The 24,037-nt window shown below is 46.9% G+C and overlaps 1 protein-coding gene across 3 annotated transcripts in view; it reads left to right on the top strand.

Moving 5' to 3' along the window:
* The window catches only part of EGFR (epidermal growth factor receptor), a 196,098-nt gene that overhangs the window by 127,807 nt on the left and 44,254 nt on the right, over positions 1-24,037 (top strand). For 2 of the 3 annotated variants that reach the window (XM_057549504.1, XM_057549503.1), the window contains exons 2-12: positions 3,990-4,141; positions 5,007-5,190; positions 7,892-8,026; positions 12,706-12,774; positions 13,595-13,713; positions 15,021-15,162; positions 16,551-16,667; positions 20,044-20,170; positions 20,266-20,339; positions 21,112-21,202; positions 23,455-23,654. In XM_057549504.1, the coding sequence (XP_057405487.1) occupies positions 3,990-4,141; positions 5,007-5,190; positions 7,892-8,026; positions 12,706-12,774; positions 13,595-13,713; positions 15,021-15,162; positions 16,551-16,667; positions 20,044-20,170; positions 20,266-20,339; positions 21,112-21,202; positions 23,455-23,654 (1,410 nt within the window). Of the gene's footprint in view, positions 1-693; positions 778-3,989; positions 4,142-5,006; positions 5,191-7,891; positions 8,027-12,705; positions 12,775-13,594; positions 13,714-15,020; positions 15,163-16,550; positions 16,668-20,043; positions 20,171-20,265; positions 20,340-21,111; positions 21,203-23,454; positions 23,655-24,037 lie in introns of all 3 variants that reach the window. The other variant, XM_057549505.1, reaches the window with a different exon arrangement.

The raw sequence follows: 24,037 nt of genomic DNA, 5'->3' as shown, positions 1-24,037 counted from the left end.
TAATTTGGGGGGGGTGGTTCTTGAGAAAAAGAACAGCCTGACTCTGGATCAGCCCTCAGTGTCCAAGTTGTAATACGCAGATAACTTCCCATAAGACTCCCTGGAAGCCACGTGAAGCCCAGCACCAGGATGAATCTCAGAAACGCCCGCTGTGCGGGGGACCTGACACCAAAGGACGGCGCTGTGTGATTCCAGGAGCACGAGGTCCCCAAACAGGCAGAACTATTCTAAGTGAAAAACAAATCGCGCTGTGTGGTGTCCGGGGCAGGGATTGTCTGGACGGGGCCGTGAGGGAGCTCCTAGGGTAACCGTGATGTTCCAGGGGTAACAAGTTACACGGATGCATGCATTTGTTGAAACTCATCAATGCTACACTTAAGACTGATTATCTCACAGTTTGTGATGTTACCTCAACAACAGCTGTCTACTCATCTTGAACTGTAATCAGTGGCATGTCAGGGTGAAGGTACTGATACCCGTACCTTACTTTAAAATGCATCAAAAAAAATAAGATGGATAGATACATGATAAAGTAAACGTAGTAAAATGCTACTTTAAGGATGTTCACGGTACAATTCTTTTAGCTCTTCTGTCCATTTATGAATCGTCGTAATAAACTGTGAAGGTGAAAAGCTAAGTGCTTTGCAGGCCCGGCTGCTCTTGGTTCAGTAGGATTTGTCTTCACATTTGCAGGAGGGAGAGCAAATCCCTAGTATGCTGTACGGAGCTTGACACAAACACTTTTAATTGTCTGGTTTTCGACTTCATAGCCCTAAGGTAATATTAAATTTCTCTTTGAATAAATTGCTTAAATATGCCTAAATGCATATTTTAATGAAATTCTTAAAGTACAATGTATTTCTTTTCTCTTTCTTCTTATGATTGGATAAATATTCTTCAGACAAAGAATGAAGTAACTGTTTAATGCGCAGTATTTGAGTAAGCCAATCGGCAGATCCAAACATGCCCAGTTCAGACAGCACCTTAGGACGAGGACACGTCCACAGAGGTCCCCAGTGCCTGTCCAGAGGCACCTTATGTCAAACACCTGTCACAGTTCCCAGTAGTTAGCTGTAACAAAAGAAAGTTGAAGCTTTTGTGTTCATTCAATCCTCAGAACAATTCTGGGAGGCCAGGATTGTTTTCACCAAGTCTGTACTTGAGGAAAGCGTGGCGTAGAGCTTGGGGAAGTCGTTCAGTGTTGCATAAGGAAGAAGGGCTGACCAAGAAACTTTCTCCTGGCTGAGCTAAGGGCTCTCACTCTTGCAGTTTTGTCTTAAATCTGCCTCACTAGTTAGTGATTTTTACTTTTTAATATTACTGATTCAATAGCCTCACATTTAAATTTTCTCACTGCTTTATATTACATAACATGAGATATTTGGTATAAAGATGGAACCAAGATTATACTTTGTTCAGTCAAGAAGCCTAGGCCAGGCCATTCCCGTCCTCACCCTAGATTTGCTGTCTCCTTTTGGGCATATGACAGGGGAAGCCTCAGAAGAAACAGCCTTGTAAAATTTTCTTTTGATACTTTAGTAATTAACCCCAGAATAGAACTCAAGATGGACTTGCCTTAAGCTGAATCAAATAGTGTGTCAACTGCTTTTTCTCTAGGATAAACATGTTGGACAGTTGGACAATTTTTTGCCATTATTAAAAAATAAATCAACATCTTGCCTGACAGTTTAGGTCTATTTCCTCAAAATAGGTTTTCCAAAGTGGACTCATCATGACATGGAATTTAAGCATATTTATTTTACACAGGTTGTCCAGTTGCTTCTCAAAATGTTTTACAAATTAACCTTCATATCAATAATGTGTAATGTTGCTATTATCTTCCAGATACAGGATCTTTTATGAATGTAAAAGTAATTCATACTAATTGTAAACAGTGAAGGGTCATAGTAGGTATTCATCAAATAAATACTCATTCAGCACTTTTTGAAGGAGTGAATGACAACACAAGTACAGTCTTTTTGCAATTATTTTCTTCTATAACAGGCTAAACTGACATGGCATGTTTTCCTTTTCTACTGATGAAAGTCACTTTTGCGTGATTTAATAATAAGAATTCTTTGGTTCAGCCAAGAGAAATTTACAAGCTAGTACCCCTGATCCTTTAAAATGAAAGTAGCTGGGATTGTTTTCATCCTTCTGTGTACAGAAGAAACGCTTCAGAAATGTGCTCCAACACCCCGTTCTAGTCAGTACTGGTCACCTGGCTGGTGTGAAGGGCATGATCAATACTTGGGGCTCCCTAGACCAGAGCTGACCAGTTAGGCTGAAATTTAGAGACCATGGTCTGTCAGCTGGAAGGCAGCTTTTGTTCCAAGGTGTGCCGACGGAAAGGTCACCCTTTATCGTCAAAACCCTGTACCTCCATTGGTGGTGGCATCTTTAAGGACCTTAGAATTGGGAAATCAGTCTGGCCCCGTCCACATGCATTGCAGCCAACTGTGTACAGCGGTTCCAACTTGAGGTTGCCGTCAGAGCGGTCCACACTCCTGGGTGAAAGCAGCCAGAGATGTTGGGTCCGTCCCGTGTTATGGTTGGAAGAGTGATGGAATCACTGTGCCCTGGAGCCAGTGCCGGGGGGGCTCTGTCTTGTGGGCCGTCGCAGTTCCCGTGTGAACGTTCTCTCTACCACCAGATTTGAATGAGACCACAGAAGGGGAGAAGAGGGAAATCCCCACACAGTTAAAGAGGTTGCTTCATATTTACTGTTGGTGTAAATGCTTTGCACTGATTGTGTGGTATCTGAACGTGTGCTCGCTGCCGTGGCACTAAAATGCAAGAGCAGACGGTGATCCTCTTCAGAACACTTCTGTGGGGAGGGGACAAAGGACCTATCAAAGAGAAGTGCAGACTCGGCAAGAGTTCCTGAAGGAAGTCCCTGCATATTGACTCTGGCCTTGGTGCGGTCCTCAACCACCTGGTTGCAGATTGCATCCGTGGAGGAGCCTGGCCTGGTCTGAATCTAACCTCCAAAGCCAGGGGCCATATTTCTTCACTTATGATAATTTGGGTTCAAAGTACAGTCCCTTAACAGCTCCCTGCTTCAAAAGCCCCGAACCTCTTTGTTTTCTTATACTTGCCTGTACATGTTGTTCAAAGAGCTAGGTTTATAAACATGGCTTTATTATAATCCTCTCCTTTGCTTTTAAAGATAGACTACCAAATGCATTTTCATAGTCAAACTTTGTCCCCTAATTTTAAATGTTTTCGTATATTAAGTTTGATACCTGAAAACATCAGGGAGTTAACCGTGCCAAGGCTGCATCCCGACGGGGGATGCGAAACCCTTGCACCTGCGCCTGGGTGGGTGGGCTCCTTGGAGTGTGGGCAAACACAGAGGCATGTTGGTTTCTCAGGAGCTGAGCGTGTTTTTTAAATATATGTTTTCATGGTGTCATTTTCTAAATGTTATATAATATTTGATTTGATTCTTTGGTGCATTCGTTTAGAATATTTTTCATCTCCAGCCAGTGGGTTTTAATTTACACTCTTGTCATTGATTTTAGGTTGTACAGTGTTATGGTCAGAAAATATGTTTGTAAATATTCTTTGAGCACGCAATAATGTGACATGCTATTTTTTGCAAAGTCAAAAGTTCATTATACAGTTGTTAACTCATCATTGTAATGCTGAGTTGCATATTATGATGTGTATTTTTTGTTCACTAAAGCTCTTATAGACTGTTTTATCTTAAAGATTTTCATAGAATTCCCATCTATTTCCCCTTGAACTTTTAACAGTTTTAAACAATTCCATGCATTATAGAGATGAACTAGTCCTTATAATGAACTGCACCTTATATAAACTTTTAAACATTTTTCGTCACAGTTGTCCTGAGTGGCCTTCGATCAGAATTTCTGTCGTAAGTCACTGAAGTGTGCAGTTAGTTGAAGATTGCGAATATCGTTTTATTTTAGTTTTGCTCTTCTACTTGGCATTTCACGTGATACCTTTTTTCCTCTTGTTTCCAGTTTGCCAAGGGACAAGTAACAAGCTCACCCAGTTGGGCACTTTTGAAGACCACTTTGTGAGCCTCCAGAGGATGTTCAATAACTGTGAGGTGGTCCTTGGGAATTTGGAAATTACCTACATGCAAAGTAGTTACAACCTTTCTTTCCTAAAGGTTAGTTCAAAGAATTTGATTCTTACCCAAATATAGTAGAAGTAAATATAAGTAGATAAAGGCCTTGGCAGAATTTAACTGGCAGTGTATTTACTTTTGCTGTGGCAATTATAAGTCCTAGGGACCTACACATGCAAGTTTTATGAAAAGGCCACTTTACCAGCTAGTGTCAAGTTACAGCTATAAAAGAACAACAAAGAGAAACAGATTAGTCTGGCATTCCGCTATCATCGTGGACACTAATCTTTTAACCGTCACTTCAGCCATGGTATCCTGACATACTGGCTCTTTAGAAAAAAAAAAAAAAGAAAAAAACTCCGGCTTTGTAGCATTTGACTATTTCCTTGGTATAAATACCCCCACCATGGTTGATTTCCAGCTACCAAGAGTTTAACAACTCATTCACAAAATTCCCAGATGTGTCACAGTAACCTCTAATGAGCCAATGGGAATCAGCCCTGAAGGCTTCTGAGTTTGGTGTAAACTTAGGATTTGATTGGTTTTCTTCTGGGGTTTTTTGTCTTTTTTTTAATAGGAAAACCTGCAAGATAGATAGAAAATAAATTAATAAAACATTTCCATTTTCATCTCAGTGTGTTGAACAGCAAGCAAAATGAAAGTCACAGCATTCCTAAGTAATACACATGGTCCTTTGTTATTATTATCAAGCTCAAGAGGCAAAAATGCAGGAATCATTGTAAATTCTGTCACCTCCCATGGGATCCAGTGGTAATCACCTACATGCTTCGCATCTGTCAACCACTCCTGTCCAGCTAGGTGTCCTGGGCTCTCTGGACCCATTTCAGATCTTGCATTCGTGAGTTCCTCAAAAGAGAAATAATACGTTTATGTTTTATCTCCTTAGACCATCCAGGAGGTTGCTGGCTATGTACTCATTGCCCTCAACACAGTGGAGAAGATTCCTTTGGAAAAGCTGCAGATCATCAGAGGAAATGTGCTCTATGAAAACACCCATGCCTTAGCGGTCTTATCCAACTACGGTGCAAATAAAACCGGACTGAGGGAGTTGCCCATGAGAAACTTACAGGGTGAGAGGCCAGGGAATGGGGAGGCTGTAAATGCAGAGAGTGACCACGGATGGTACTCAGCAGACTTGGTGCTTTTCTGAATTCCATTCAGAGAAGACTTTTATTCATCAGACACAGATGTATTTGCGTGCCAGCCATGGGCAAGATACAGCAGGTGGAAGTTGCTAAGGAGATAGTAGATGGTGGGGTGGGAAGGGAAGATTTAAGCCAAGTACCAGTTCTCCCTGGTTCACGGAAAAGTATCCAGAGAGTTCGTAAAAAGTGGTAAAGGTTCTGGAAAAAAGAGAGTATGACCAGGTGACCGGAGCTGGAATGCTTAGGCAGTCTGCCGGTCTCACTACCTGGACCTCAGGTATAAGGGACATAACGTTAAAAGAATCAACCCTTATCTGAGACATTTTCCAGATTAATGCTGTTATCCGGAAAGCCATTTTTAAGTTAAGGATAGGGAATAAAGGTATTACAGGAGAAGTCTGAATTCTTGTGACTAGGGCACTTGTGTGAGCTCTGTGAGAGGAAACTACAGAAGATGAAGAAGAGACGTCAAGTTGATTTTTAAAAACTGAAGGTAACAGTGATCGTGCCCTCGCCACGTGGCAGGTGCAGTGCCAGCCGTGTTAAACTGGTAACTTCATCTAATGCCCACAACCTTCCTTGAAAGCAGGTGGTAGCTCTGCCACTGTACAGATAAAGAAATGGTGGCAAAGTAACCCTCCTGAAGTCCCACATGAGCGAAAAGATGGCCGGGGATGGCCACCCAGTCTGTGCCCCCAGAGCCCTCGCATCTTCCACGCAGCTCTGACGAGCGAGGGGGCCGACCCCAAATGGGGGATGAGAGCAGAGGATGCACGACAGGGTGAGGGTGCTGGGCGGGGAGGGGCCTGGTCCCAGGCCGCGGTGCTGGGATGGCTGAGCGTCCAAGCCCCGTGGAGCCCGACGTCTGCTCTCCAGGTTGGCTCCTGGGCTCTGCCTTCAGGAGGCGGCCTTAGGGCTTCTCACCCCCTCACCTGCTGGGCGCAGCCCCGGCGCTGGGTCTTGCTGTCCGCGCTCGGTTGTGCTTGGCCCGCCTGGACGCCCATCCTGCCTCACACTGTCGCCGTCTCGTGGCGACAGGCAGAGGCGGGTGGGAGCGGACGGTCGGGGTCCAGCCCCGGCTCCGTCGCTCACCAGCCAGGCACCCGGGAGCGTGTTCCCTGTGTCTTCAAACATGGGGATGAACGATGGTGACAGACTTCCGAGGATGGCTGAGAAGACTCAGTGAATTGCTCCAGATAAAGCGCTGGGCAGCCGTTTCTTCGCTTGGTATTATTTCTGTTGTGGGTATTGGGGTAGTGTCAATCCCGATTATTTAATGTTATTAAATAATCCTCTATTGTGGGTTACTGGGCGAGAATTACACACTGTTATTGACAACTAACGCGGGCCTCTGCTGCCCGCGGCTTCTGTCGGGCCCTCGGCCTCCCCGCTGGTGCTCTCCCGGCCCCTGATCTGTCGTCCCGAGGGTCCCGCTGCCCTGACATCTCTCTTCTGCGTCTCCAGTGCTGACCTCTCATCAGTTTATCCCTTGACTCTGGCTCCCTCCTGGTGAACGTTTTCACTTGGTCGTCCTGCTGCCGTCTCTGACTTCGCATCCAAAGCTCCCTTTGCGACCCCCCAGCCTGCCTCTGTGGCCCCCGCCGCCGCCCCGGCGCCCACCCTCCCTCGGGTTCCTCCACGTGCTCCCATCAGCCTTCAGGAAATGTCATCCTTTCCATCAGCCTCAGAGAGCTTCCCAGGGAGAACCCTTCCTCTGCCACGTCCTTTTCCCGCTGTGGGATGCTGGGCATTAGCTACGTATGTAGATTTGAGTTACAGTCAGAGGACCGTGCGAGGATTAGCTCAGGTCACACGTATAACCCAGCTGGCCCCAGCCCCGTTGTGAGTCGTGGTCCTCTGTGGACGTGAGGTCATTAACTGTGTGACGTGTCCCCCACGCATGTCGCCTCTTAGAAAGGGACCAACAGAAATCACTCATCTCCGCTGACCCCGCAGCTCTTGCTGCTGTGCTCTGTGTACACAAGTCATTCAGGAAATGTTTACACAAATGTCACGGAGGAAACACTTGTCCTCTGCTCAGGCTTGACTTTTCTTACCACCCCTGACTTTCCATGTCTTCCCAGCTCTTCCTTTGAACAGTTGAACAGTTTTACACCTTGGCATTCCCGGTGCCCGTCCCGTCTCTTCCTCACATGTACATATCCTCCTGCTGCACCTCACTCCCACCCCCTTTTCTCCAGTGAAATGCTCCCAAAGCCCCTCACAGCATATTCCCTTCCACCCGCCCTTCCTGTCGCGTCTGCCCTTTTCACATCGTCATCACACGGTCATTCCGGTCCAGCCCAGACCAGCCCCCCCCGGGAACCACCGACTCACTGTACACGTGTCGTTTATGCTAAGTGACTAAGGCGTTATCTTCTTTCCTCCCCATATTTCGAAATTCTGATCATTCATGGTTCAAAGACCCAGTGCAGGGGAACCCTGACTCTTCCACAGAGGAATCCATCAGGCCATTTTCCACGGCCCCCCAGTGAAGTTCCAAGGGGAGTCTCGTTAGCAGGTGGCCGTCTTACAGCAGGAGGCAGAACGTGAAGAGACGCATGCCTACCTCAGGAGAATTGAGGAGGGACGGCACATTTGCTCATGGGGTTCCTTCCTCACGCAGAGATCCTGCAAGGTGCTGTGCGATTCAGCAACAACCCCGTGCTCTGCAACATGGAGACCGTCCAGTGGAGGGACATCGTCCACGCCGACTTTCTAAGCAATATGTCGATTGAATTTCAGAACCAGCTGAGCAAATGTAAGTGTTCCACAGGGACCCCTGCCCCCAACCTGCAGCTCCTAAGGTGGGCAGAGCTGTGGGGCTAGGGTGGGGATCAGAGAAGGCAGAGCTAACACTACGTTACATTAATCTAATACAAAAGTAAATATTGATAGTAAACAGATTATATGCTCACCGGAAGACAGAGGGGGGAAAAAAGTCTGTTTTTCATGGTGACAGCTCCCCTGCTGGCAGATCACCCACCCCCCCCACCCCCACCACCCCCCCACCCAGCACAGCTAAGCCCTCATGTGGCATTAAGAAGAGCCTGTCATGTCAGCCCTGGCGAGGGGGCTTCTCATATCTTGTGTGAGGGGACTGACTAGACTTTTGTGAGCTTCTGACTTGCTACCGAGGCTCAAAGTAGCACCAGGCCCTCTGGAAAGCTTTGGGGCTGAACTCTGCCCTCCTGCTGATGGGCCTGGGCACTCCCACACGGAGCCCCCAGCAAAATTGGGGAGCATATGGGGACGCGTTTGTCCATCTTTAACTAGTGCCCGTTACCTAGTCCCTGCCATTCATCAGTAAAGCAGCCCATGCAAGGGAGAGGCTGGCCGGGGCCAGGCTGCAGGTCAGGGCTGCCCCATGAGCGCTGTTGGCAGTGGGAAACTGAGGACCCTGAGCTCCGCTTAGCCGGCTGCCTTCCTGATCTCCCTGACCTTCCGGTCTTGAAAATAAGAAGCCATCATCGTTTCCTGCTTCTCTGTTTCCCTACAACTATGCAGTGGATGCAGGGGTGTGTTTTTGTTTTTGTTTCTTGGGGGTTTTTTTGGTCTCAGAATTTGGAGCTGAGGGCTTCCCTGGTGGCGCAGTGGTTGAGAGTCCGCCTGCCAGTGCAGGGGACACGGGTTCGAGCCCTGGTCTGGGAAGATCCCACATGCCGCGGAGCAACTGGGCCCGTGAGCCACAACTACTGAGCCTGCGCGTCTGGAGCCTGTGCTCCACAACAAGAGAGGCCACGATAGTGAGAGGCCCGCGCACCGCGATGAAGAGTGGCCCCCGCTCTCCGCAACTAGAGAAAGCCCTAGCACAGAAACAAAGACCCAACATAGCAATCAATCAATCAATTAATAAATCTTAAAAAAAAAAAAAAAGAATTTGGAGCTGATATGGATCTTAAAAATCAACTGGAGCTGCTTTGTTTTTTGTTTTTTTCTCTGATTTGATTGATTGATTATGATAAAATACCCTTAACATAAAATTTACCATCTTAATCATTGTGTTTTTTAAATAAGGACCTTTTTTCCTTTTGTGTATTTTTGTGGTGAACTTTTTTTCTTTAATTTTCTTTATTTTATTTATTTATCTTGGTTGTGCTGGTCTTAGTTGTGGCAGGCGGGCTCCTTAGTTGCGGCTCACTGCCTCCTTTAGTTGCGGCACGTGTGCTCCTTAGTTGCGGCTCACAGGCTCCTTAGTTGTGGCATGCGAACTCTTAGTTGTGGCATGCATGTGGGATCTAGTTCTCTGACCAGGAGTAGAACCCACGTCCCCTGCATTGGAAGGCGGGTTCTCTACCTCTGTGCCACCAGGGAAGTCCCCATCTTAAGCATTTTTAAGTGTGCAGTTCAGTAGCATTAAGTACATTCACATCGTTATGCGGCCATCACCACCATTTATCTCTTTGCATCTTGCCAAACTGAAACTCTGTCCCCATTGAACACTAACTCCCCACTCCCAGCCCCTGCATCCACCATCCTACTTTCTGTCTCTATGAATTGGACGACTTTAGGTGCCCTGTAGGAGTGGAATCACATAGTATTTGTCCTTTTGTGACTGGCTTCTTTCACTGAGCACAGTGGCTCTTCTTGAAGAGCCATCCAAGTTATAGCATGTGTCAGAACTTCCTTCCTTAATATGGCTGAATACTCTTCCATTTGTTTATTCATTCATCTGTCGATGAACACTTGAGTTGCTTGAGTTGCTTCCACCTTTTGACAGTTGTGAATAAAATGCTGCTGTGAACATGGCTATTGAGCCCTTTGGTTTTGTAAATATATTATTCCAACAGACACTCAGCATGATACCTACTATGTTTGCAGGAAGCCAAAAGCTTTCTTTTACAATGCAAAATTTTATATTATCCAGAGATCGAGGTTAGCCTTTCCTCAGCTCTCTGATGGACAGTGGGGGAGGTTAAATTGTGTATATTTATAACAAGAAAAACTGATATGGAAAGGCTGTGAACCTAATACGGGTTTGCCATGGACCAGATCAGGCAACCCAAAGCGACACATCTGCCCTCTCACACCACAGCTGTGGGAAAGACCTGGCAAGAAAGTGTTGGGAAAGAAGAATGGTGGACAGGTTTATGCAATAACAAGATTCGAATATTACAAAGCTATGAACTCTAAACCAATATGGTATTGGTTTAAGAGTAGGCATATACAAATAAGAATAAGATAATAAGAATAAGCCTAACTGTATCAAATGTCCATAAAGAAATGACATTGCAAGCAAATAAGAAAAGAATTCATTATTCAATAAATTGTTCTGGAATGATTTCACTACTAAGGGGAAAATATCAAAGTGACAGAACTATTAAGGGTTTTTTTTAAAGGATCTAGGGATATTAGGTTAGTCACATTGGAAATTAAGTGATGTAGAAAAATATTTTTGTTCAAGAATGTTCCTTACAACCTTGTTTATAATAAATTTTGAAAGCAACTTATGTATCTAAAAAGAAGAGATTGGTTAAATAAATTGTGGTTCAGCCATGCCATTAAAAATTCATGTTAGGTAGAAAGATATTTACTTTTTTTTTTAAATTTATTTATCTATTTTTGGCTGCTTTGGGTCTTCGTTGCTGCACACGGGCCTTCTCTAGTTGCGGCGAGTGGGGGCTACTCTTCGTTGTGGTGCACGGGCTTCTCATCGCAGTGGCTTCTCTTGTTGCGGAGCACGGGCTCTAGGCGCGCGGGCTTCGGTAGTTGTGGCGCACGGGCTTCAGTAGTTGTGGCTCTCAGTCTGTAGTGCACAGGCTCAGTAGTTGTGGCACATGGGCTTAGTTGCTCCGCAGCATGTGGGATCTTCCCGGACCAGGGATCGAACCCATGTACCCTGCATTGGCAGGTGGATTCTTAACCACTGTGCCACCAGGGAAATCCCAGAAGGATATTTAAAGGCATGGAAAAATTGTCATAACGTTTTATCAGTTATTTTTTAAGTTATAATACAGTGTGTAGTGTGATATTAATTCTTATATGTAGATATACTTATATGCCTATATTGATTACCTCTGGATGATTCTCATTTCTTCTTCTTGCTTTGTTCTATTATCCGTATTTTAAATAATGTCTAATTCTTTTTTGGTCACAAAAGGTTAAGAATAGAATCATAAGCAGACTTTGAATTCCTTGATTGGCAGATGTTTTCCTGTGTTACAGAAAGATGCCATTAAACGTTTTTATTTTAAATATTTTCTTTTATAAACATACTATATGCTTATAATAGAAATTTGGAAAATATGGGGAGGTATCGGGTAAAAACGAAAGATATCGTGATATCATTGTACAGACACAGCCACTTTGAACATATCTATGTGTTACTTTTGCTCTTTCCTCTTAGTTTCTTTCTTTCTGTCTCCATCTCCATCTGTCTCTCTTCACAATGTACAACCCACAGCATCCATCTGGGGCTCATCCCCCCATCCTTCAGGGTTCTGAGAAGTACCAGCATTGCACTAATGCCTTTCGCCCCGGGAGCGATTGTAAACCTTGTCGGTCTTATTGAAGGGGTGCCCTGGTCCCACAATCACTTGGCAAACCGTCAGCTCTTCTGTTTGAAACCTAAATTCTCCCAGAGACTGAATTCTTCCTGACTGTGGGAGACTTTGGGACACACGTTAAGTCCCTTGGTTACTGTGTCTTTGCAATGGAAGTGATCGGCATGGCTGATCTCTTTCTAACAAATTTGGTGGTCAGCTCTTCTCTATGTCTGTATATAGAACACTCGGTCTTCAGATTTCTTAATGCCGATGAAGACAAAACACAACTGATGAGATTAAAACCCTTAGTAGCTGTCATTTATAGTCAATCATTTACAAAAACTGCACGAATGGATTGATCAATTACAGATAGTTTCAGACAGTAACTTGCAAATTAATAGCTGAAGTTTTAGATAATCAACCAGGTGACACAGAACATGCACGTCCTACCCTTTGTGTGGCATCCAGGCCTCTCTCTCTTTGGCGTGGAGTCTAGGAATATTTATTTACAGGACCCCAACTCCTGGGATCACAGAGGACTGGACACGGCACGAATGTGGTTGGTGCATACCCATCCCCCCAGATGAGTCATCCTTAACATCATTGTGGGAGATGCTGGAAAATTCTCCGAGCCTAAGCAGATTTGAAATCTGGACCCACGAGTCCATTTAAATCCCAGTTTTCATGGCCTGCGACAAGTCAATAATCGCTCTCCTCCTCAGTTTCCACAACTGAAATGTAAATAAAAGCAGTACCTGGTTCTTTTTTTTTTTCTCATGAGAGTCTTTTTTAAATCATCTTACAAACCAACCAGTTGAACAAACAGAGAATAAGAAATTTGAAAGCACTTCCTTGTTTCTAGGATGTGGCTTTGCCTAGGGGCTTGAGAAGGGGCCATCCGTTTCTTGTTCCCTTTCCCTGAAATATGAATTTAACGATTACTTTTATATTTTAGGCCCAAAGTGTGATCCAGTCTGTCTTAATGGAAGCTGCTGGGGTGCGGGGAAGGAGAACTGCCAGAAAAGTGAGTCGGGGAGCAGAGTTTCACTGGCCATCTTCTCCCCTTAACACTTGCATTTGTTTTCCCTTTGAAGACTCCGAAAGCATTGTTGATTTTAAGGCCAGATGTTAGCAGTTATGTGAATGACAGTCTTGCAAATCTCCCCGTGTGCAGTTAGTCCAGCGCGGGCTATTGTTGGCACTCCAGCCTGTCATAAGTCAGTGCAGGTGGGCCACCCGTGTACCAGCCATTCTCTCTGAACAATGTGTTTGGCAGGTTTTCCTGGGAATGGGGGCTCGTCTGTGTTACCTGAGTCATGGCATCCCTCCCTCTCCTGAGTACCCACCTCCAGAGAAGCAAGAGTAGCTTCTCCTTCAAGGGGGTTTTGCTGCGGGAATCCTAGTTCGGGAGCATGAACGGCCAAGGAATCTGGGGACATGTCAGCTTGAAAACTTTAAGTCTAATTGTGATGCGACTGTTATGTCCTTTTAAACACTACTTTCTGACAGACGTCATGCTCTTTGTACATGCTTTCTGTTACCCCCCCACACTCAATTCTCATCGGTATCTAATTTAGCAGCCTGAAAGTCCAGAGTTGATCTGAGTCAGTTCTCCTAAGTGATGAGAAACAAGTAGGAAAAAAAAAAAAAAAAAAGTACAGTAAGAAAGATCAAGACTCAGTTGAATTGAGCAGAATGTGAATGTTTGGGAACTCAAGCCACAGAATCACCAACGTGATCCATCTTTCATCCGCTGTTTGCAAGTGCTCTGCGAGGTCCCGGGGAAGACATCCTTCCTCCCTCCCGGGCCCTTCAGCTCACGGGTGGCCTCTGCTTCTTTCCAGTGACCAAAGTCATCTGTGCCCAGCAGTGTTCCGGGCGCTGCCGCGGCAGGTCCCCCAGCGACTGCTGTCACAGCCAGTGTGCCGCCGGCTGCACGGGGCCGCGGGAGAGCGACTGCCTGGTAATACCCACCCCAGCGGCTTCTCTGGCCCGAGATTCAGAGAGCCTTCCTGTGATTGAAACGTACTGACTGACGTCTGTAGCCGCAGGGGTGACAAAGCATCTTTTAGTGTCCTGCCTTCCTTCACCACTTAACTTGGTGACCTTGGGCAACTTACGTGACCTCTCCGTGCCTCGGTTTCCTTGTCTGACAGTGGTGGAGAATAAAGTGCCTACCTGTTAAGTGGTCTAAACGGCACAGTGTGTGTGGCGTCCATACCCAGGCCCTGGGCATAGAATGAACCAAAACACGGACTGTGTGTTATGGGCCCCTAATGTCTCTTGGGGCCAGCACCAGCCTCGTCTCATGTTTATCGTTCCACTCGATTCTCATTGCAGACCTAGGGCGTTGATGCCGCAGGGACCCCTAAAATGTGTACAGCGAAGGTAAGGGGCCACACAGATCCCGAGTGGCAGGACAGCTGGGGCTTCGTTTGTGCCTTTCGCCCCTAAAGCCTCTGCTCTTTCCACCTCGGCTCAGAGGCCTCCTGCACATCCCTCCACACCCACGCCCCGCCTCCTCGCCCCCCGTGGGGTCCCCATGCCCTCGCTGTTGTCCCTGTTGCTGCAGAAAGCTCAAGCGAGACCTAGTGTCCCCGTGGGCCGTGGGTGCCACACATCTGATTATGGGCACCTTGTGAGTCCCGAGACGCCAGGGCGGACAGACGGGGTCCCGAAGTCAGAGCTGAGCGAGCTCCAGACTGGGAGACTCACCTTGGATGGGATCCAGAAGAGTCTGGTTTTCAGGGACAGGGGGGCTAAAGTTCCAGAGGCTGGACAGGCCCCCAGGCTTTGGACTCGGCTGGTCTGGGCCGGTCCTGATGTGCGGCTGGAAGGAGACGGCCAGAGGCCGTTGGTCAGGACCCCTCTGTGCGTGGTCTGGTCCCCTCTGCACGACACCCCCGAGTCCAGGTTCTCTGCGTTTGGCAATAAATTCTAAAATGTGTCCTCAAGTGTTGTTGAGGAGGGAAACCTGACGTAAGTTAAGCTGAAGAATAATTTCACCGTAGAGTTAACTACTCTCATGTGTGTACTCCTGCCTCGTTTTGAAAGTTAACGGAGACGTGTTTTTCCCTCATCATAATCCGTAAACTCTGACAGCTGGGACAGTGGATTTAAGAAAAACCATGCTTTTAAGAGAAGGGCCTTCCTGACTCTACCGAGAGTACTTTAGTAGACGTGTGTGCTCTGACCAAACGCCGGGACGCGGAGAACCGTGGCCGCGGCTCCCCGCACGGAGTCTAACAGCCGCCCCCCCTCCCCTGACAGGTCTGCCGCAGGTTCCGGGACGAAGCCACGTGCAAGGACACATGCCCGCCACTCATGCTGTACGACCCCACCACCTACGAGATGAAAGTCAACCCGCTGGGGAAGTACAGCTTCGGCGCCACCTGTGTCAGGAAGTGCCCCCGTGAGTGCCCCTCGTGGAGACCCTTTCGTTGTCAGGCACCCCGTTACCTGTTCTATCTCCTGCTGGCATCCCCGCGTCCCCCGCTCACGCGTCCTTGGGTCCCTGTGTTCGCCTCAGCGTCAGGCAGGTGAGGGGACGGCTGCTACTCCGGCCTCGAGTCAGTTCTTGTGTCCTGAGCCCCAGCTGTGGTCGCCCAGAATATCCCATCGTCTGACTGGCACAAACCCATGACCACTGGGCCATTTTCCCGTTTAGCTCTTTGCAGGTATTTAAAAGGCCCAAGTGAGAGAGTAGTTAGAAGACCTGCCTTCTTTAGTGGTTAAAAGTCTGGTGAAGGTTGTACCCTTAGGAATACTGCAGAGGGGTTTTTGCTTGTCAGTTGGTTTTGTTTAATCATTTGGGTTTGGGTTTTGCTTATTTCTATTTGTGCTTTACAGATGGCTCTGGTATTTAGGGAATTGGCAACATGAATTATTTCATGGTACAGGAAGTGTAGAATTGTCTAATTAAATTGTTTTAGTAACCAATCTTGATTTCCAAGAGGGAAGATTAAGGAGAAAAAAAAAATGTTTAAGAACAATTATGAGGGGGAGGTTTGCCCTACCAGATCTGTGAACATGAAATTTTATAAATTTGGAACAGAAAAAGGAACATACAACTAGAATAATAAACCACTGTAAGGTAAATGACGAGCTAAGAAAAATTCGCCACAGTCGTGACACAGGTAGACTCTTTGAGAGACAGCTTAACAGGCAGAGTTTAAAGTCCACAGGAAACCACTCAGAGCCTCAGAGAACAAAAGTAGACAGTTTTCAGAAGGAAAATGACAAATGCCCAGCAAATAGGTTTGAGGATCCACTTGGGAAAGTCACAAGGAACCCATAGAGTTCCTGAAAAGTATAGACTAATATTTGTGTTAATAGGTTATTAACACAAACACGTGTTTGCACCGGTGAGGGCAGCCGGGACAGTGACCGGCGTCGGGGCTGGTGCGGAGCGTGGGCACCGCCCCCCGCAGTGGCCGGAGGGGGCGAGGGCAGCCCCGGCGGAAGCGTGGTCTTTGTGTAGCTTCGCATTTTCTAATAAATAGTCAAGCTTCAACCACAAGTCCTGAAGGGAGACCCTACGGGAACACAGGCTGCAGGGAGGGAGGGAGGGAGCATTGTGACCAGCGGGCGGGCGGCGCCCCGGGCAGCCCGGCTCCTCGCCGCCCCGCGCCTGGCGGGGAGGCCCTGAGAGCCCGTGAACCCCGCACCCCTCTCTGTTCGCAGCCTTTCATTCTTTGTCCTTAAAGTAAACAAAACCAGAGGATCCGCCCGTCATGGAGGGCCGTGAGGCCCAGGAACACCTGGCGCCGCTCTCGTCACCTTCCTTTCACTGTCCCCCAGGTAACTACGTGGTGACGGACCACGGCTCGTGCGTCCGCGCCTGCAGCTCGGACAGCCAGGAGGTGGAGGAGGACGGCGTCCGCAAGTGCAAAAAGTGCGACGGACCTTGTGGCAAAGGTGGGAAGCCGCCCAGTGCGGGGGAGGGGTTCTCTCTGGTCCCTGCCCCCAGGCCTTCGGCATCACGCTCAGACGAGACGTGAGGGGGTCTCCAGGCTCGGAGATGCGTCCCTTCCTGTACGCTCTGCCCTGTTCCTGGGTGTCCTCAATGCCAGTTTATCCCTGCTTATCCTGTACTTTATCTTTTATCTTGAAATTTTTCAAACAACACCCAGAAACGTTGCAAGAATAGTGTAATGAACACCCATGTGCCCTGCACTTAACTTTACCAATTTTCAGTAATCGCCACATTGTGTCTGTGTGTGTGTGTGTATGTGTGTGTGTGTTTTCTGAGCCCTGTGACAATTACAGGTGTTACAACACTTCACCCTACATTCGCCAGCACGCTTTCCTACACACGGGACATTCCCCTAAGTAACAAAAGATGGCTTCACTCTCATCCGGAGTTTAACATCGATTCAATGCAATTCTAGTTTTCAGATTAATTTCAACTCCCCCACTGTCCCAATACGTCCTTTTTAGCTGCTTTTCGATCCAGAGTCCAGCTGAGGGCTGTGGCTTCCATGCTCTTCGTTAATTCAGGACCATTTCTCAGCCCCCTTTTCCCCGATGTTGTGCAGAGTTGAGGCCGGGTGTTTTGCAGGACGTCCCTCGTCTGGCCTGGGCACGGTTTTCCTCCGGGCGGGACTCAGGTGGGCAGGAGCATTTCCTCTCATTGCGTCCCACCAGGTGGCACAGCCATTTCATCCCGTTACCATGACGACAAATTTGATGATTTGCTTGAAGTAGCATCAGTCAGATTTCTTGGTGGTTATAAAGGAGTGATTTCCTATTTCTATCATTTCTTCTACATTTACTAGTTGACATTCTTTTCTAAAATAGCCTTTTTAGTACCTATGTGAGGTCATTGAATCCTTTTTTTTATTCAGTTTATGGTAATCCCTCCTGTCATTATTCACTTTGATGTCCAGACTTTCTCCCATGTGGCCCGTGGGAGCCTCCCCAGTTGGCACCTGGATCCTTTGGGCACGTGGCAGGCCTAGACCACGTCTTCCACTTCCACAGAAGATGCATCTACACTCTTTGTACCTTGCCACTTAAACTTAGCATACCCTGGAGATCACTCCAGATAACTTCACATGAATCTTCCTCATCCTACTTTGCAGCTGCTGGGCACTCCCCGAACCCTATCCATAATCCCCTATATCCTATCCCCTCTACCGTAATTTATCCAGCCAGTCTCCCTGTATATGGTCATTGAGATTATTTCCACTGTTTTGCTGTTACAAAAAAAATGCCTCAATGAGTAACTGCTTATCTTGAACTCAGATGCCACCTTCCCTAAGAAGCATCTGTGATTTCAGCTGAAACTGATTACCACCTCTGTGCTCTTACGTGGCACGTGTGTTCTTTCACAGGGCAAACTCAGCCTCCGTGCTCCACGTCATCGAGTCCCTCCAGCCCCTCTAGGGGGTCTGTGCCGTTACGATCCCCGCTTTACAGACCCACGAGCTCCCAGCGGGTCTCTCTGGCCACCTGGCCTTGTAGCTCCTATGTGGCAGGGGTGTCGGGGCCCTGAGAGATGAGTATCCTTTGGCTCCAGGAGACCTCCCGGCAGAGGGGACGTGGAAGGAAGAAAATAAGAACGTGGGGCAGTGCCTGGCACAGAGGAAGTAGAAGAGTTAAGCCCCTGAAGAGAGAGAGGGTTACTCTCAGCATCCTCAAATGGATCAATAAAATCAGAGATTATTTTTGTCTCTGTTCTGTTAGTTTTGTGTTCAACAAACATTTCGATTCTCCTGTAATCATTATGCTCTATTTTCTACCCACCCCCAGTTCATATCCTGGAGTAGTGGCCAACTCAGATCCCTTCGGGTATAGGGCGACGCCAGGAAAACAAAGTTTGGAAAACGCGTGTGTTGATGGTCCACAACTTCTCCAAATCTGATCGGTCTAGGGGTGAATGTGTAATTTTTCTCCAAATTTAGGAATTCAGGTAACCCCACCATCACCATCACACCTGAACAGAGAGAGAATGGATATTCTTTCAAACATGTGGAATTCTCTTCCGAACCCGTAATTAAACGGCAAGTCCCCGTTGGCAGGCATCTGCCTCGGGGCTTGTTTGGCCGAAGCCGCCTCACTCTGTTGTCAGCCAGAGCCTTGGAATACTAAACCAGCCTCGCCCTCACATTCCCAAACCCACAGGAGGCAGATGCAGCGCAGGGCGAGCCTGGAGGTCCAGGGGGGCTGATGGGACAGGCCCCACTGCCAGGTGGCAACCCAAGCAGCAGGGACTCCGGACAGAGTAGAGCAGAGGGAGACGGAGTGACGGGAGGGACCTTGTCCCCAGGGAGGCCTGGGTGAGGCCAGGGGAGGACCTCATCCTGAACAATGAGATTTTCCATGATTATTCTTCAAAGTGAGATACAGTCTGAAAGAGAGGTACCAAAGATTGCACTGTGAATTCTAGAAGTAGAACCACAACAGATAAATGGGCTTTCGAGGGAGCTGGCATTTGAGATGGAAATTCGGGAGTGAACGTAAATTAATAAATGGGCTCAGAGTGTGGAAAAAAGGCATCTGAGACTGACGTCACAATAGGACACAGATCAAAGCACATGGCTTAAGTAAACACTGTGGAAGAAAAGCAATTTATCTGATAAGAGTTATTCCAGTATTTCTTATGATGTAACATCAGACGGCCATTAAAAACCATGTTTGTGAATGGTTTTAATGACAGGACAAATGTTCACAGCATAACAAGTGGAAAAAAAAAAAAAAACCAGCTACGTATCTAGTGTGACATAACCATGGGGGATAGCTAGAAGGAAATTTTCTAAAATATCAAAGGTACACAGTAGAATTGCTTGTCATTTTGTTCCTCTTTATTCTGTGTTTTCAAGGTTTTGTCAGATGAATGCATCTTGCTCTTTTCGTTAAAAAAAAAAAAATCTATGCATATTGTTTCTTTCAGTTAGAAGACCAAGCCGCAGGCCCAGTTAGGCGAGGGGAGGCGTTGAGGGGTAGTAGGGGCACGCGGGTGGGCACACAGAGCGTAGGGCATACTGCCATGGAGAGGAAGCTGGAGTCCTCAGGAGCAACTGTACTCTGGCCCAAGTGGGGAGAATGAGGAGGAGAAAGCAGGTTCCTCGAGGACAGCCATGGCGTCTCCTGTAACCACTGCAGCCCCAACCCTGCCATGGTCCCTGGGCCCTAGCAGGCCTAGCAGTGTTTGTTGAGTGAATGAATGACAGCATGGCGGCAGTAGTTCCCACGGCTGCAGTTTCCTGCCTGCTCCCCTCTGCCTGTGGAACGCTAGCTATTCTTGATTCAGCAAATGCGAGTGGAATAAACACCTCCCTTATCTTTACAGTTTGTAACGGAATAGGAATTGGTGAGTTCAAAGATACACTTTCCATAAATGCTACAAATATTAAACACTTCAGAAACTGTACCTCGATCAGTGGAGACCTTCATATCCTGCCAGTAGCATTTAGGGGGTAAGTAAAGATTAAGTGACTGATATAATAGAAGAAAACGAAATCAGCTTTGTTCAGCGGCAGGTTGTGACTGATCGTCCTGTTACTTGTTTCAGTGATTCCTTCACACGTACTCCACCTCTGGACCCAAAGGAACTGGACATTCTAAAAACTGTAAAGGAAATAACAGGTGTGTGCCGCTAACATATCATATGAACATTAACAGGAAATCAGTGTTTTACAAAGAGAACTTTTAGCAGTATTTTCTTCTCCTTTGGCATAAAAACATTTATTCTGAAATTCTACCATTAATGAATAAGTAGTTCTTCAATATTTTTCAAAAATGCAGTTTCCCCTGCACTCGAGAGGTGAGCTCTTTAAGCAAAGAGTTAGGTCATTCATGACGTGGTGTGAACACGTCTGATCTCTCACCGCCCAGCCCAGGCCAGCCGTCCGAGGACCAGCCCAGGATGTGGTGGGTAGAGGGAGGGGGGCAGCGGCGAGCGGACAGCAGGCTCCCGGGCCTGGAGACGCACTTCACATCCTGCTCCGCCACCGGCAGACCTGGGCCCGGGACCCGTCAGAGCTCCACTTCTTCCATCCCTAAAAAAGAAATAATCAGACTAAATAGCAAGGTTGTTTGGAGAATTGGAACTAAATAAGGATAACATGTCAGGCTCCTTGTGGCGCTACAGCTCGGCACTGGCCGCTGTCATTGAGCGCGGCGGCCTGCTTGGGGTCTGGCCCTTGGAGCACAGCCTGCGGGGTGGGAGTCGGGCGGTGGCCCAGGGGCAGCGTGCCTGGTGCACACCGACGCGTGCGTGCGTGTGCTCAGGAAGACGACTGGAAGGACGTTCACCTCCCCTGCTCGTGGACACGCTCCTGAAAATCCTACAATACTGTCTCATACAAAATAGAAATTTCTAAGTGGTGTGTGTCTGAACCTTCCTTCTGCCTTATAGGGTTTTTGCTGATTCAGGCCTGGCCTGCAAACAGGACTGGCCTCCATGCTTTTGAGAACCTGGAAATCATACGTGGCAGGACGAAGCAACAGTAAGTTGACCCCAGCCAAGGCCTGGTAGACCCTTGTTTTTTGTTCTTGAAATAAGACTTAGAGAAGTGCTACAGAGACAGTGCAGAGAGTCCCCACACATCCTTCACCCGGCTGCCCCGATGGTGACACCCTGCATCAGCGTGACACAAGAATCAAGTAAAGAAATCAGCAGTAACTGAACTGCAGACTTCCTGGGATCTCGCCAGTTTTTCCATGAACGCCTTGTGTGTTCTGTCAGCCCACACTGCATGCGGCTGTCACGTCTGCTTGGTCCCTGCAGTCGGTGACAGTTCCTCTGTCTTCCTTGTCTTTCATGGCCTTGACCCTTTCAAAAAGTATTGGTCAGGCATCTTGTAGGATAGCCAGTGTTTTCTCCTGATTCAGCTGAGGTTTTGCATTTTTGGCAAGAACAGCGCTGAGGTCACACACCCTTTTCAGCAAGTCATTTCAGGGGACCTGAGAGGCTTTTTAACATTGAGTGTTTCTTTCAGGATTTCCACTTTTCCAGTTCCAATAGTGAAATACACACACACACAGACACACACACACACACACACAAGCACCTTTAACGTAATAAGGGTAATGATGAGTTTTGTGGTGAGGGGAAGTTTGGGACTTTCTTGTTCAAACCTGCCTTGGAAACCGTCTGGTTCTGAGAACTCTTTCCCATAATTGACCCCTAAGAGGGCTACATAATATTGTGCAATATTAAAGAAAGTCAGACGACAGTACATGTAAAATAAGCATCACTCTCCAAAAACCGTCTTGGCTTTGCATCTCTGATGCAGCTCATATCACTTCCCAGAAAGGCCCCTGTGCTCTGAGTTCTCAGGAGTACTTCTTTTGCCCAAAGTTCATACAGAGATGACAGATTTAGGTCAGTTTTCTTGGGTGACTAGCATGTACCTCTCAGCTTAGTTTTAGGGATTTAAACAAGATAAAGATGACTTTTTTCCTTTTCACATTTGCTGAGAAGCCCAATGATGCACCATCCCTCCTGGGGCAGTGTGACCCCTGGTTCTCAGCAAAGCCAAACCTGCCCTGCAGGGAAGACCTCAGCTTTGTCCCTGCTGGCTTGCCTCCCCTGGGCACAGTTTGAGGGGATTCCTAACAGCAGGGGCGCAGGTCTAATACACAGGAGCCAGGCTGTGGGAGGACAGAGGGAGGAAAGGGTGGGGAGAGAAGAAGAAACAAGGAGAAGAAGGAGTCTCCAAATTATGCTTTGACTTCTGTCATCTCACGCCTTCATTATCTCTCTCTCTACTGTACTGTCTCAACTGGCCCATTCCACGTCCTGGTGTCCAGTGAGCTTCCTAAAAATGCAAATCTCCTTCCTGTCGTTTCCCATCATTTGCAGACAAAAACCTCCACGTGGTGTCTAAGGTGGTCCATGCTCTGGCCTCTTCCTCCCTCCCCAGGCCCCCCTCCCAGCCCACCCCCACCTCCAGCAGTAGTTCATGGTTCTCAGTGCCTGTCACGTGCTCCTCCAGGTGGTTCAGGACTTCCTTCCCTTTAGTCGGAATAACTTCCATCTGGTCACTTGATGAACACGTACTGATCACCCCATAGGATCCTAGCACAGGGTTGGGTAGCGAAGAAAATATCATAGTTCCTGCTCCCAAGGTCCTGACAATCAGGCATCACCACTTCCGGGAGACCCCCTCCCCAGACTTGTTTAGACCCCTACTCTTTGCCTCCGTGGTACCCCTGCTGGGTTAAAATTATCTGCTCATATGATTGTGTCATCACTAGACAAAAGGTTTTTTGAGAATAGGAAACACACACTTAACCTAGAATTAGAATAGAATTAGTCACATATTACCTCAAATGTTTGTTCAATAAATGGATGGGTGGATGGACAGATGGACGGATGGGTAGACGGATGGATGGAAAGATGAACCTATGATTTTTTAAGTGTATTTGGATATTTGAGAAGTTAGAACATGTTCTCAACTCCCAGGCAAAATTAAAATGCAGCAAATCAAATAATGACATTAAGACATTTATTCAGCCCCTAGTCTGCCACTGGGATTAGAGATACTAAATGAACAAGGTACTAGCTTTTCCCTGAACTAGCTTTAAAAAGCACTTGCAATTTTCCAAAGTTGCAATACATACCTTCCACAACATGACTTACAACCTGTGGAAGGCAGTTTGTGGTAAATCTAAAGTGGTACAGAAAAGCAAAGTTTTTAGTGATACTGTGTTTTCATAATTTTTCACGACATTGTTTTTCTTCTCTCCAACTTAGTGGTCAGTTTTCTCTTGCGGTTGTTGGCCTGGATATAATGTCCTTGGGATTACGCTCCCTCAAGGAGATAAGTGATGGAGATGTGATCATTTCAGGAAACCGAAAGTTGTGCTACGCAGATACAATAAACTGGAAAAAACTCTTTGGGACCTCAAATCAGAAAACCAAAATTATAAACAACAGGAGTGAAAAAGAGTGCAGTGAGTCATCACTTTGGTCGATTGTGGAGATGGTTCCAGTGGGTCATTTATTTTGATTTAGACTATTGAAGAACCATTCCCAAACATTAAAATTACTTTTTACTTTTGTAAAGAAGTAAATTAAAAGAAATCTGTATATTCTTAATTGTGAAGTTCATCAGAATTGTTTCTAGATCATTCTCATTTCATAGGATGAGCTTGCCTTGAAGTCTAGGCTATCAATTACTGGTAATTTACAGAACTAAATGTAGTATTAATTATATTGCATTTTTTAATTTAATTTTATTTATTTCTTATACAGCAGGTTCTTATTAGTTATCTATTTTATACATATTAGTGTATACATGTCAATTCATCCCACCATCCCGACCCACCCCTCTTCC

This window comes from Balaenoptera acutorostrata, chromosome 7 (genome assembly GCF_949987535.1).
Source record: "Balaenoptera acutorostrata chromosome 7, mBalAcu1.1, whole genome shotgun sequence".
NCBI lineage: Eukaryota > Metazoa > Chordata > Mammalia > Artiodactyla > Balaenopteridae > Balaenoptera > Balaenoptera acutorostrata.
The sequence above is the reverse complement of the archived record's forward strand: the minus strand, read 5'-3'. Positions and strand labels throughout refer to the sequence as shown.